The following is a 13,833-nucleotide window of genomic DNA, read 5'->3' as shown; positions in this document are numbered from 1 at the left end:
ATCAAGGTCACGCGGCGATGCCTTCGTGCCTTAGACATGTGGAAGAAACCTTGGTTCTTGAATCAGGGCCCGGTGCTGGGAGCTCTTCGTCGCCGTGTAACGCTAGCGACAGACGCGTCCCTCACCGGTTGGGGTGCGGTCATGAGTGGCCACCCTGCCCGCGGTCTGTGGAGTGGTCGCCACCTGACGTGGCACATCAATTGCCTAGAGATGTTAGCAGTCTATCGAGCATTAAAATATTTCCTCCCAGACCTGAGAGGTCACCATGTGTTGGTGCGCACCGACAACACATCAGTGGTCTCTTATATCAATCACCAGGGGGGTCTGCGCTCACGCCCCTTGTACAAGCTGGCATACCAGATCCTTCTCTGGTCCCAGGGCAAACTCCTCTCGATCAGAGCAGTGTATATTCCTGTGAGATTGAATGTGGGAGCAGACATACTGTCGAGGCAGGGGCCGAGGCCCGGGGAATGGATGCTTCACCCCGAGGTGGTGAAGCAGATATGGAGAGTGTATGGCAAAGCTCAGGTGGACCTCTTCGCGACTCGAGAGACATCGCAATGTCCCCTCTGGTTCTCTCTAGTTCATCCAGCTCCTCTGGGACTGGACGCTATGGTACAGACCTGGCCGAGGCTTCGTCTGTACGCTTTTCCCCCTATCGCTCTGCTCCCGGGAGTTCTGGCGAGAGTACGCCAGGACGGGGTCCGTCTTCTATTAGTAGCCCCGTTCTGGCCGGGCCAAGTATGGTTCTCAGATCTAGTCTCGCTCCTCGACGGCTCTCCGTGGGAGATACCGATCAGGACAGACCTACTCTCACAGGCGCAGGGCACGATAATTCACCCTCGCCCGGAGTCGTTCAAGCTGTGGGTGTGGCCCCTGAGGGGGCACATCTGTTAGCAGCTGGTCTCTCAACTGAGGTTGTTGAGACCCTACTCCAATCCAGAGCTCCCTCTACGAGGAAACTGTACGCCCTGAAGTGGTCATTCTTTACTTCATGGTGCAGAGATCGCCTCCTTGACCCTGTTAACTGCCCAGTTGGTACAGTTCTGGAGTTCTTACAAGCTAGGCTCTCTGCGGGGTTATCCCACTCCACCTTAAAGGTGTACGTGGCGGCCATAGCTGCTTTCCATGTCCCTTTCAATGATCAGTCAGTGGGTAGACACCCCCTAGTTACACGTTTCCTCCGAGGTGCACTGAGGCTGAGACCTCCAGTACGGTCCCGTATTCCCCCATGGGATTTGGTTGTGGTTCTAGAGGCTCTTTGTAAAGCTCCATTCGAGCCAATACAAGATATCTCAGATAGACATCTGACACTTAAAACTGCCCTGTTACTGGCAATCACCTCACTAAAAAGAGTTGGAGATCTCCAGGCCCTCTCGGTGGCCCCTACTTATTTAGACTTTGCCCCTGGTATGGCCAAAGCATTCTTATACCCTCGAGCGGGTTATGTTCCAAAGGTTCCCTCTGTTACACCACAGCCTATCGTACTGCAGGCCTTCTGTCCTCCTCCCTTTCGGGAGCCAGACCAAGAGAAGCTAAATTGTATGTGTCCAGTGCGAGCACTGAACGCATACGTCCACAGAGCTGCCCTGTGGAGAAAGTCCGACCAATTGCTTGTATGCTACGGTCCTTCTAATAGGGGTTCTCCTGCCACCAAGCAGACCCTTAGTCGTTGGATAGTCGAGGCTATCAACATCTCTTATGAGTCCTCTGGTATTCCCCCCCCTTTGGGGGCCAAGGCTCACTCTACTCGGAGTATGGCGGCCTCCAAGGCCTTCTCAGCAGGTGTGTCCCTCTTGGACATCTGCAACGCTGCGGGGTGGTCCACGCCCTCTACATTTGTCAGATTCTACGATCTTGATATGCGAGCCACTCCGGGCTCTTCTGTTCTCTCGTCCTAAGCTGTGCTCTTCGGATACACACTAGGCAGGGCTTTGGTAGTCTGGCAGCGTTGGCATATCGTTCCCCAAAGCGTTTTACGACGCAGCTCGAGTTCCCGAAAAGGAACGTCCCAAGGTTACGCATGTAACCCTAGTTCCTTGAGGGAACGAGACGCTGCGTCTCGGAGCCATACTCCCGGCACCCCTGCCGGCGCTTGCTTCCCTACTCGAAGCTGAAGCCAGCTGCACGGCACGTGCTTATATAGCTTCCTGGTCGCTACGTCACCCCGCTCCGTGACGTCACGCTCGTCCATTGGACAGATTGCACACGATATTCAGAGTCGGTCTCGTCAGGGACGTTCCCCAAAGCGTTTTACGACGCAGCGTCTCGTTCCCTCAAGGAACTAGGGTTACATGCGTAACCTTGGGACGTTTTTTTTGATCCAATATTGAGAGAAAGTCAGTTTCTGTAGGCATGAATATTACTGATATTTTCCAAAAATAACTCAACCCTTGTGGTTTTCACAAAACCAAGTAGCTTTTCAGGGTTATAACTGGGGATAGAAGTGCAACCTGCCTGCTTGAGAATGCGTGGGAGCCTTTGAAGTGCAATCTTCCCCACTGACAGTTAAGAGACTCTCTTCTGCTTCCACTCTAGCTTTCTGTTCCAGTTATGTCAAGATGATTGTAGCCAAATTCCATCTGCATTTGTGTGAATGCAGCAATACAGCTATTAACAACAGATTATTGCTGTTGCAGCTCCAGCTGTTATGTAACCATCAGTAAACACACTTACAGAATCTGAATTATGCATAAACAACAAGAAAATGTCAGTTGTTGTTAGTATGCTACTTGATATTGATATGTCTAATTAATATAATTAATAACAAGGTAACATCTCTGTTTGTTTAGATTGCAAAGCTCTAGGGACATAATTAAGGGGAAATAGCCATGAGGTTTATTGTTACACCTTGAGCTTCTCCAATATTCAGCCAGTAATCCAACATATGTGAATTTGTCCAGCTAGAATTCATTCATTCATTCATTCAGTCAGTCAGTCAGTCAGTCAACTCTATATTTAGATGAAAATCAAATTTTTTGACATTTATTTTGCATTTGTCATTAATAATTACATTAATTACATTTAGACAAATAGTGTATATTACATTATTATATAAGGTCTATACGTTATGCATCAGTATAAACATATATGTACAAAAAATACAATATTATGCATATGTAGCGAAAAGAAAGCTTGACAAGTAAAACTGTAATGGTCTATATATATATATATAAGCAGTATGTACACACGCCAATGCTTATCAATCCCCAATCCACCCTCAGTCACATCCGCTGTGCGTACTGCCTCGTCGGCTCACCGTTAGCTCAATGATTCCAATTCGGTTAACAACGCTTTTCAGATAATTGCGGAAGACAGAGCTGGAGAAGCAGTAGATGAGTGGGTCCAGAGCACTGTTTAGGTAAGTGAAGGCTATGGACGTAGAAAACAACTGACTGGTGAACATGTAAGCCTTACAGTACTCAGTTCCAAGGATTTTCAAATAGAGTGCTGTCAATCCTGTGGCGATGCCAGGAAAGAAGCAGAAGACAAAAATCCCAACGATCACCCGGACAGTCCGAATAGCCCTTTTCCCTTTCTTTTTCTTGTCCATCTGACGTGTACGTAGGATACATGCAATTCTCACAGAGCAAAAGCTCAGGAGTAATAGTGGCAGAAAAAACTCTAACACAAACACAACATAGTGCAAGCGGAGACCTGGTGATGCTTTCTGATAGTTACTGAAGCTCCTACACAGATAGGTGTTGTTTTCTATGGTCAGAAGTTTCTCGGCCAGCAAAGGGATCTTCAGAGATATCACAGCAGCCCAGATGAAGCAGGCAACCCCGGCTGCTTGTTTTGAGCTTATGTAATTAATTTTGTGATGCGGATGGGCCACTTTCAAGTAGCGGTCTACAGCCACGGCAGTCATGAAGGCAATGCTAGCCGAACGATTGACTGACAGCATGAATAAGTTGATACGACACCAGGCGTCTCCAAATATCCAACTCTCCCTACGCACGAAGTTGTCGATGCGGAAAGGTAGGCTCACAAGAAGCAGAAAGTCAGACAAAACCAGGTTGAAGAGGAACATGACGTTGGCCCTCCAAGTCCTAAGGGTTCTGCTGAAGACTAACAGTGCCACGACATTGCCAGGCACGCCGAGTAACAGCTCAATGATGAGTATAGGAGGAAGGACGGATGCCACCAGGTCCTGAATTGAAGTACCACAGTGATGTGTAGTGTCATTGAGTGTCATGGTAGTCCAAAGTCAGAGCTACTGCGTTGTTTCTGAAAATGGAGTTCAAAGTTTTGCATTAACACAGCTCTACAACAGAAATACCACTGTGATGTCACTTCCGGAAGGTGGTCTTCATGTATAGCATAGATTTAACATCGGTGACATAATTTCTAATTGGATTAACAGAAATTAACTCATGTAGCAACACTCCCCACACCACTATAAGTTGGAAGAAGTAAAAATTTGTTGCAACAGTGTTTGCGGTATACAATGAAGCCTGTCTTCCTGTGTAGTGTAAAATGCTAAAGCAACAGTTTTTAGAGGAACAACGGTTTCATAAGCTAGTAGAAGCTGAAGTGCTGTCGCATGAGCATCTGCAAGTGTGAATAATTCTACACCAAAACAAGCAGGCATTTTAACCCTCTGAATCAACTAGAGGTCGAGTCAATTCTGACCATATTAGGAACATTTATAGTTTTGTTTATTATTTATATTTTCCTTTCCTATTTTATACGTTCAGAATTGATACATTAAAGGATAAGATCCAGTGGTAATCTGATAAATATTTACTAATACTGACCCATATCGGAATGATTCATGGGGTTCGAGAGTAATGAAACTTAAAATGTGGATACCCCAGTATAGTACGCAAATATTTACAGAAACCAAATCAGAAACTTATTTCTACTGAGAATTTTGAAATTGAAATCATGCTGTGTAAAGGTGTAATAGTGTTTAAACAATCAGATTCCTTGACATCTGAATGCTTAATTAAATTAATCTGAAATTAGCACTTTTATTAAAAACATTTCCGGTCACAAATAAATATGGTTTTTAGTCTATCATGCTGCAATTAAAGGGAATGTTTTGTCCTTTTTAAATCCAAACAATGCATGGGTTGTGTCTCCTTGCAGTTTAACAGTGAGTGATTTTGCTGTTTAACATAACTGTCTCATAGTCACCCAACCTGAAGCATTAACTTGCAAGACCAACTTCACAGTGGTTATTTAGCACTTGCAAATACAGTCCTGTTATCATGAGCTACAGCTTACAATTAAATAGTGTAGCTCTAAATTTAAATAAAATATTTCTGTAAGAAAAGTTTCTCATGACTTACCAGAGTTGGCAACTCACTATTTTGATGATTCTTTCTTGAGTGAAAGTGTGAAACAAGGTCTGGTCTGAGCAAAACTACCACTCATGCGTTGTCTCAAAGCAAGCTTCCTCTGTAAAAATGAGTCAGAATACATGATGTGAAGTCTTACTCAATTGTGGCACATCCTCAGATGTCTTCACATTGTCCTGTTTAAGCAAGCACCCATGCTGCTATGCAACAATGTTTTAAAGGACAAACTTTTGCAACCGTTTCACAAACTGGTTGCATGCAAATATGGCACTTGGCATAAATCTTTCTAATTTAAAAGGCATGTTCTAATCATAAGATCCATACGTTTTATTCCAACTAGTATTTCTAAGCAAAAAATGTAAAACCAAACTATTCAAGATAATGAGGAACTGTGCTTCCCTTGAAAAACTTGGTGCATAACCTAAAAACCTACAACCAATTGAATAGCAAAGTAGAAAAGGTTTCCAAGCTCTATCTTTAAAAAATTATACTGTAAGTACATTTGACACTTAAAATATTTTATTCATCAGATATTGTTTTGACTTAACAAAGTTGACTGCTGACTAATTTTCTGATAAAATCTCACTGAAGATGTAAGCAGATAAAGAAAGTTGTCTTAGCTTATGTTCAGTGTTTTTGTTTGAGAGCAATGACCACCAAGAGCTTGTCTTTTGATCTTCCTCTGCCTAGGTATGTCTTTGTGACATCAAAATGGGAAAGTTAAGTCCTAGCCAATACTATAGTGCTCTATTGAAAAAAAAGAAGCTTGCCGTGCATCATTTTTGCAATAAAGCTTCATGCCTTTAAGTCTATGCAGTCTGTGTTATTTCTCTAAATAAGTTATGATGCATGTTTTTTTATTTTTTATTTCCTGGTTGTGCAACATCTCTTACAAATTCTTCAAGATCACTCAAATTCTATGGAATTCTATTAGCATTGCAGTTTCCATAGGAGTAAAATGTTATGTATGTATGTTGAATTAATTATAAATTTAACCAACGTTTAAACCATTAACTACTTCAAAATGAATGTTGTTAACCATTCATTAACCAGTCATTGATTAAACGCAGTTAGCCAACTGTACTGATCAATAATGTTCAAAATGAGCACTTTGTCATTTGCAATATATATGTGGACTATCTAATCTGTAGGATGTCCGTCATGTTCATTGGATACTGTAATGCATATGAATGTTTTTATTAAACATTTTATTAACTTCCAGACATTATACAAATAATAATCTACATTCTTAGGATGTTTGTGTTAAGTGTGCAGGGATACTGCAGATATAAAAAACAACTCATTAGGTGGTTTTCTCATTAAAATCTAACAACTTCCTATTAATTCAATTGAATTTAAGGGAATACTAGGAAATACAAATATAGTGGCACAGTGGCTTTACTTTTATGACGGCATGAACAATCCAGTTCTCTATTATAGATCAGTGGTCTTTATATTTTTTACACTGGTGGAAGGCATGGCTGTGGTTAATTACACTTTTCAGAAAATGTACATGTTAAATAATTACTTTATGAGCAAATCTATGTGTGTGTGTGTGTGTGTGTACAAATTTGCAGTGGACTGTGTTCCCTACTAATCAGTCATTTGAGTTTTTTATTACACAGCAGAGAAAAGCAGACATGAGAGATATAGTAATGGTGCCATGACTGCTTTTGTTTGTCCTGGAGGAAAGTGCTTCCTGTGCATGAACTAGAGCTATTTATAGTGATGTGCTTGACTTCCTCTTAGTTTAGGTTAAAGCATCTTCTGTCATTAGTCCAGCTCACAGAATTGATTTAATCGAGTCATCTACGGCTCTGTTCCAAAACATAGTGAGCTGCCTTGCTGTCTAGCTTATAGGAAACTGCTTTCTAAAGCATCATCACTGAAAGCGTAGAGGAGCATGAAACTGTTAAGAGGAATATTGGCGACTTATGGGATGGCTTTATTTTACCACAGTTTACATTTTGACTGTGTATGCAAAAATTGTATGGTTTTAACAACTACTAGATCTGCTTAAATCCGCAGAATCTCTTCTCCATGAGTGGTAACATCTTTGCAATCTTTCTACATCAAGGCAATTATTATTATTTATTTTTGTCTTTAAAGAGAATTTAAGTGAACTGAAGCAAAAATCACTCATAGTCTAGTGAGCTCTTGGTATCATCAACTTATATACCCAGTTGACTGTAACAGTAACAAATCAAGGAAGTACAGTTACAATCAAAATTACTCAACCCCTCAAAGACTGCAGTACTTTACCAATACAAGCTTTTCTGAAGATCCAGGATAAAATAAAAATTGCATCTATAACAGTTCACTGGCATATTAAAAGGGATATTGTCAATATATAATGTAATACTTTTGAGTTATAAGATTTTTTAATAATACTGATATGTCATAATTATTCAACCCCTGTTCAACATTGCTGTTTTTAACCCTTGTGCATTGTTCAAATTCACTATCCTTTCGTTATGTTCGGGATGAAAACATCCACTCAATCAAAGAGCTGTAAAAATGTATCAGATTCATTTTATTTATTTTTTTTTGCATAAATCTGTTAATCAACTTCAGTCCTGATCAAAACTACCAAATGTAAAAAAAAAAAAAAAAACATCCAAGATTTTAACTATTTAATTACCAAGTTCATAAATGATGTCACTGATTTGGGGAAAAATACACATAAAATTACATATTTTCAATATAAAAAGTGATTGTGGACTGGATATTTTTTTTTTTACCTTTTATCACAGTCTTGGGCATGTCAAAGATTAGTAACAAGATTGGCTTTGATGCATTGTTAGTTTTTGTGCAGCTTTAGATTTTAATTTGTTCTCCCTCATTTGTTGTTGGTGGCTATTTTTGTCCCATTGACGTCCATTATAACTACATTTTATTATTCCTTTTTGGGAAGAGGTAAAATTTGTTATTTTTACAGTTGATTACTAGGTGGGACCATTAACCCTTTAGATAGGCCTGTGCAAAAAAAAAAAAAAAAAAAGGCTTAGCTTCTTGCTTGTATATGGCATTATATGGAGTATAACAGCAAATTATAGTGTTTGTGTGTGTGTGAGATTCTTGATTGTTGGTGGTTTTCCCTGTTGGGAAGAGGTAACATTTGTTATTTTTTACAGATGATCACTAGGTGGGACCATTAACCTTTTAGATAGGCCTGTGCAAAAAAAAAAAAAAAAAAAAAAAAAAGGTTTCTGGCTTGTATATGGAGTTATATGGAGTATAATATATAAAATATGTATCTGATACATTTTTACAGCAGTTTAATTTAGTGGATGTTTTCATCCACGAACATAACGAAAGGATAGTGAATTTGCCCACAGTGTACCATTGAGTTTTTAAAAAATGTCAAAGCCTTTTCCCAAAATATGGGTCAAAATAAGATTTGTCACCAAAAATCATTCCATTAGCTCAAACACAGAAAATTTTTTGGGCAAAATAAGATTCAACTTTACCTCCTAGTGGACGAAAACGTCCCGAACAACGCATAAGGGTTAAATCACTTATTTACATGGTGGGGAATAAAAACACAATTAAGCCTTTAGAAACTCTATAAAAAAAAAAAAAAAAAAAAAAAAAAAAAAATAAAAAAACAGAATTGGCTTGAGCTGTTACACATACAGTTAGCCCATGCATGTGTTACAGTTGAGTACCAAAAATGTCAACAGAGATCTTACAAAAGCTAAAGAGAATAAATATTTTATTACTTTAGAAAGGCTGAGGCTATATGAACATTTCCAAGACATTGAAAGTTATTAGACACACAGGTCTCAGCCTTATTCCTTAGCTTAAATTGTGTTTTAACCAGAAAACCTTTGAGGGTTTTGAAGAAAAATCATTAAAAAAAAAAAAAAAAAAAAAAAAAAAAAAGTTTAATTAGAGCAACTGAGAAAACCTGCAATGTAAAGCCAAAGACTTGCAAGATGACCGGATTAAAAGAGGAAAACCATTTCAACGCAGTGTGTTAGTAGAAAACTAGACAAATACGGCCTTCATGTTGAGACATCTTGCAGAATACCACTCTTGATCAAGAAGAACAAAGTTAAGTCCTAGCCAATACTATATTGCTCTATTGAAAAAAAAAGAAAGAAAAAAAAAATGTCGTGCATCATTTTGGCAATAAAGCTCATTCCTTTAAGTCTATGCAGTCTGTGTTATTTCTCTAAATAAGTTATGATGCATGTATTTTATTTCCTGATTGTGCAACATCTCTTTCAAATTCTTCAAGATCGCTCAAATTCTATGGAATTTTATTAGTATTGCAGTTTCCATAGGAGTAAAATGTTATGCATGTATGTTGAATTAATTATTAATTTAACCAATGTTTAAACCATTAATTGCTTCAAAATGAATGTTGTTAACCATTCATTAACCAGTCATTGATTAAACATTTGCAGGAACATTTGACGAATAAAAATCCTATAGCAAAATCACATAAACAGTGAATAACTGTTCAAGGCAAATTAAAGCATGAATCAGAATTCAGATTTCAAAATGAGCACTTTGTCATTTGCAATATATATTGACTATCTCATCTGTAGGATGTTCTTCATGTTCATTGGATAATGTAATGTTTATGAATGTGTTTATTAAACATTTTATTAACTTCCAGACATTATACAAATAATAATATATGTCATAGGCTGGGGTGGCCTCCCCCCGTGTCTCACACCACCCCTATTAAGTGTACCACCTTGAGGAGTTACCCAAAGACACCACGAGACCAGACAAGGTAATCAGTCTTAACCGTTGTATTTTATTGAATTAAAATAGGCTAAATTCTAAACTAAAAAGACACAGGCTGAGCTGACTCTCTTCTTAGTCAGGATGCGTAGAAACTTCACACAGCGGTTCCTCTTCGGTCAGCCAGAGGTAAGTAATGGGGGAGACACTGCTAAGGAATTCATACAGCGGTTCCTCTTCCGACAGCCAAGTAATGGAGCAGACACTGGTAAGGGGTTCACAAAGTGTGTGGCGGTGGAGGCGTGGTTCAGCGAGGTCTGCGACGGGAGAGAGAGCGAAGAGACGAGCAGTGGTAAGAGGTTCAAATGAGAAACAATTAACACCTGGTTCTCGTTATACTGATTGGCGTGAGGAACCGCTATTTAAGCCGCCCGAGGATTGGAAGAGAGAGAGAGACCTGAGGATTCGGGGAAGGAGGCAGCAGCAGCAGCAGCAGCAGCGCTGAAAGTGAAACCTTAGTGGCGAGTGAACGAATGTGAACGTGAATGTTTATGCGCATGTGGCGCGACTTTGTTTTCTGCTTTGTTTTCTGCTTTGTTTTCTTTTTGAAATAATAAAGTCTTCATCAAACCTCAGTACGCCGACCCTGATATCCTTCCTTCACCCACAAAGAGAACGTGAACTGTATTACACTGGTGCCGAAAACCCGGGAAGGAAGGAGAAACACACCGCCATGCAGCCCCCGTCAGGCCCATCGGGTTCGCCATTTGCGGACATAATCACGTTATGGCCTGCATCATGAGCAACATCAAGCCCTGCTGGACCAGGAGGACCGCGAGCTGTTCCGGAGCTTGCTGGACCAGGGGGTTCGGGTGAGCCCGGCTTCCCCTAGTGCTGCCCCAGCCGCTCCCATGCCTCTGATGAAGATGGGAGCCACGGATGATCCGGAGGCATTCCTAGACCTGTTCGAGAGGACGGCCGAGACATGTGGGTGGCCATTGGACAGCTTGCCAGTCCGCATCATCCCGCTGCTGTCAGGGGAGGCCCAGAAAGCAGCGCAACAACTGCGCGTCCCGAACCTCCTGGTTCTGAGACGAGCCATACTCCAGAGGGTCGGCCTCAGCCCCGAACAGCACCGTCAGCGCTTCCGGTCATTGACCGAAGCAGGCCGGCCCTTTGTCTTGGCCCAGCAGCTCCGGGACTCGTGCCGCAAATGGCTGTTAGCCGGAGGAAGTGACGCAGAGGACATCGTCAACAGGGTGGTACTGGAGCAGTTTATCTCCCGCCTGCCGAAGAAGACTGCCCAGTTGGTCCAGTGCCACCTGCCGGCGTCGCTGGATCTGGCCATCCAGCTGGCGGAGGATCAGCTGGTGGTGTGTTCCGGGGTCGGCGAACCCCTTCCATCTAGAGCTGCAACTAACGATTATTTTTTCTGTCGACTAATTTAACGATTATTTTTTTCGATTAGTCGACTAATCTAACGATTATTTTTATTACTATAAATAATTAATCTAATGTTGTTGTTTTTTAAATAGCTAATGAATCCTATGGAGAACTTTACAAAAAAAAATATAAGTACAACTTCTAATATAATATTTCAACCTTTATTCATTTTCAACCAATGTGGTTTAAGTTTTTACAGTATAAAATAATAAAAAGGGAAAGAAAATTATTTTACCATGGTAAATATGAGTTTATGATAGCATTTATAATTAAACCACATAGCCATAAATTTACAGTAGTCTGAGACGTCATGAAATGTTCTTTAGCATCACAAACCATAAAATGTAGTCAGGGTTCTGCTATGGTTTAGCTTGGTTTCCAGAGATCTGGAGCTGATTCGGGGTAGCTCGGTGGTTTGTGACTGTTGTCTCACGGCGCGCTATCTTTTAAGGGGCCGTTCACATATCATGTCATGTCCAATGTAGGCGCGCAATAAGCGCGCTCATAATGGAAGAATTTTTGTAGTCGACGTAATCGATGACGTTGACACTTTGTTGCAGCACTACTTCCATCTGTCGCGGGTTACGGCCAGGGGAATAGGCTCCCGCGCTGGGAGGGGGGCGAGGAACCTCACGGAATATCCCATAAAGGCCATAGCTATCAAATTTAGGGGTCAAAAACATTATGTAGAGGTGGCCGTCAGTCCGCGCCTCCAGCACCCGTTAATTTTGGGGGACCAATTGGCCAGGATTCGAACAATAACTGGGTGTTTAACAGTGGGTGCCTCTGGGAATAAGAATCGGCAGGACAGGGGAGCGTGTGCTCAGGTGGGAGAATCTGTGCCAGGACCCAGTGGAACAGTCTCAGGGGAACTGAGCGGCTTGGCGAGGCTGACCCTTTCCAGTTGCGATGACTTTCCCCTAGAACAGTCCCAGGATGAAACCCTCAAACATGCGTTTGAACAGGTCAGGGCCATCAATGGACAGGTCCTCCATCCTGGCCGCGCACTCTCTTATCCAAATTTTGCCATTATCAAAGACTGGTTTTATCGAGTGGCCCATGACACTCAAACAAAGGAGGATACAACCCAGTTGTTAGTACCTCGGAGCCGTCGGGAAATGCTTTTCCAGGGGGCGCATTGTAACCCTATGGCAGGTCATTTGGGAATGACAACGACGCTAAATCGCCTAATGACCCGTTTTTTTTGGCCGGGCATTCACGAGAACGTGCGTAGATGGTGCGCGTCGTGGTAAACCCACCGGCCACACCGGGTGGGGGGATCACCTCTCGACCTCGCAGCTCACTCACATCGGGCGGTTGCAGTCCAAATTTGCCGACATGTTTTCGCCTCTGCCGGGTCGTAGTAATCTGATTCAGCACCATATTGAGACAGAGCCGGGCGTGGCAGTTGCACCAAACTGTTGTATACAACGGGTACTGAAGGCATTAAGTTTCCTAATAAAAATTACAGATGACACTTAACTGCTTGACGAAGCAACATAGATCCACTGCCTCTCTTCCTCTGTTAGCATTATCTCCCTTTATGGATCCAGATCCATCAAAACCACCGATTTAAGGCTACTTCCTCCTAAGATGCAGTCTCTCCCCGCTCTGTGTCCTCCCTCTACACACAAAGGTGTCATTTTATAATCCCTCTCGAGAATACGAGTCTCTCTCACGGCTCAATCACCGCTCGTTGGACAGCTGATGCTCATTTTCCCATTTACTAAGCCCGGCCGGACTGTTTATACGGAAGAACCCAGAACCGGCCTGATGTTACATTGAGATCGCTCCGACAGGGAAACAACATTGGGCAAAAATAGTTCCGCTTCACATCACCCTGTGAACAATCCAATTATCTATTATAGATCAGTGGTCTTTATATTTTTTACACTGGTGGAAGGCATGGCTGTGGTTTTCAGAAAGTGTACATGCTAAATAATTACTTTATGAGCAAATCTATGTGTGTGTACAAATTTGCACTGGACTCTGTTCCCTACTAATCAGTCATTTTACTTTTTTTTTTTTTTACACGGCAGAGAAAAGCAAACATGAGAGATATAGAATGGTGCCATGACTGCTTTTGTGTGTCCTGGAGGAAAGTGCTACCTGTGCATGAACTAGAGCTATTGTTAACACTTTAGAATACGGTTTCTTACTTACTGCATAACTAATAAAGGAATTATTGAAAATATTGCGAACCCATTAGTAATTAATAAAGAATTATTATATAATTTCTCAAGAAGTACTAAGAATCTGAAATAGTATTCTAAAGTGAAAATATTGGGAACCCATTAGTAATTAATAATTAATTATTACCTTTACTAATAGATAATTAATAGTAGTTCTTCAGGAGGTTTGATAGAATATATTAGTTATTGATTAG

The 13,833-nt window shown here is 41.4% G+C and overlaps 1 protein-coding gene across 1 annotated transcript; it reads right to left on the bottom strand.

The window, feature by feature from the left end:
• Positions 1-2,964: 2,964 nt before the first annotated feature.
• LOC113113039 (hydroxycarboxylic acid receptor 2) lies at positions 2,965-5,415 on the bottom strand. Its single transcript, XM_026279150.1, has 2 exons — positions 5,298-5,415; positions 2,965-4,230 (listed from the first exon to the last, which is right to left on the bottom strand). Exon 2 carries the CDS (start codon positions 4,196-4,198, stop codon positions 3,221-3,223), a length of 978 nt encoding a protein of 325 aa, XP_026134935.1. The 5' UTR covers positions 4,199-4,230; positions 5,298-5,415; the 3' UTR covers positions 2,965-3,220.
• Between the last annotated feature and the right edge of the window lie 8,418 nt (positions 5,416-13,833).

This window comes from Carassius auratus, chromosome 13 (genome assembly GCF_003368295.1).
Source record: "Carassius auratus strain Wakin chromosome 13, ASM336829v1, whole genome shotgun sequence".
Classification (NCBI taxonomy): Eukaryota; Metazoa; Chordata; class Actinopteri; order Cypriniformes; family Cyprinidae; genus Carassius; species Carassius auratus.
This window is presented reverse-complemented; position numbering and strand designations above follow the sequence as displayed.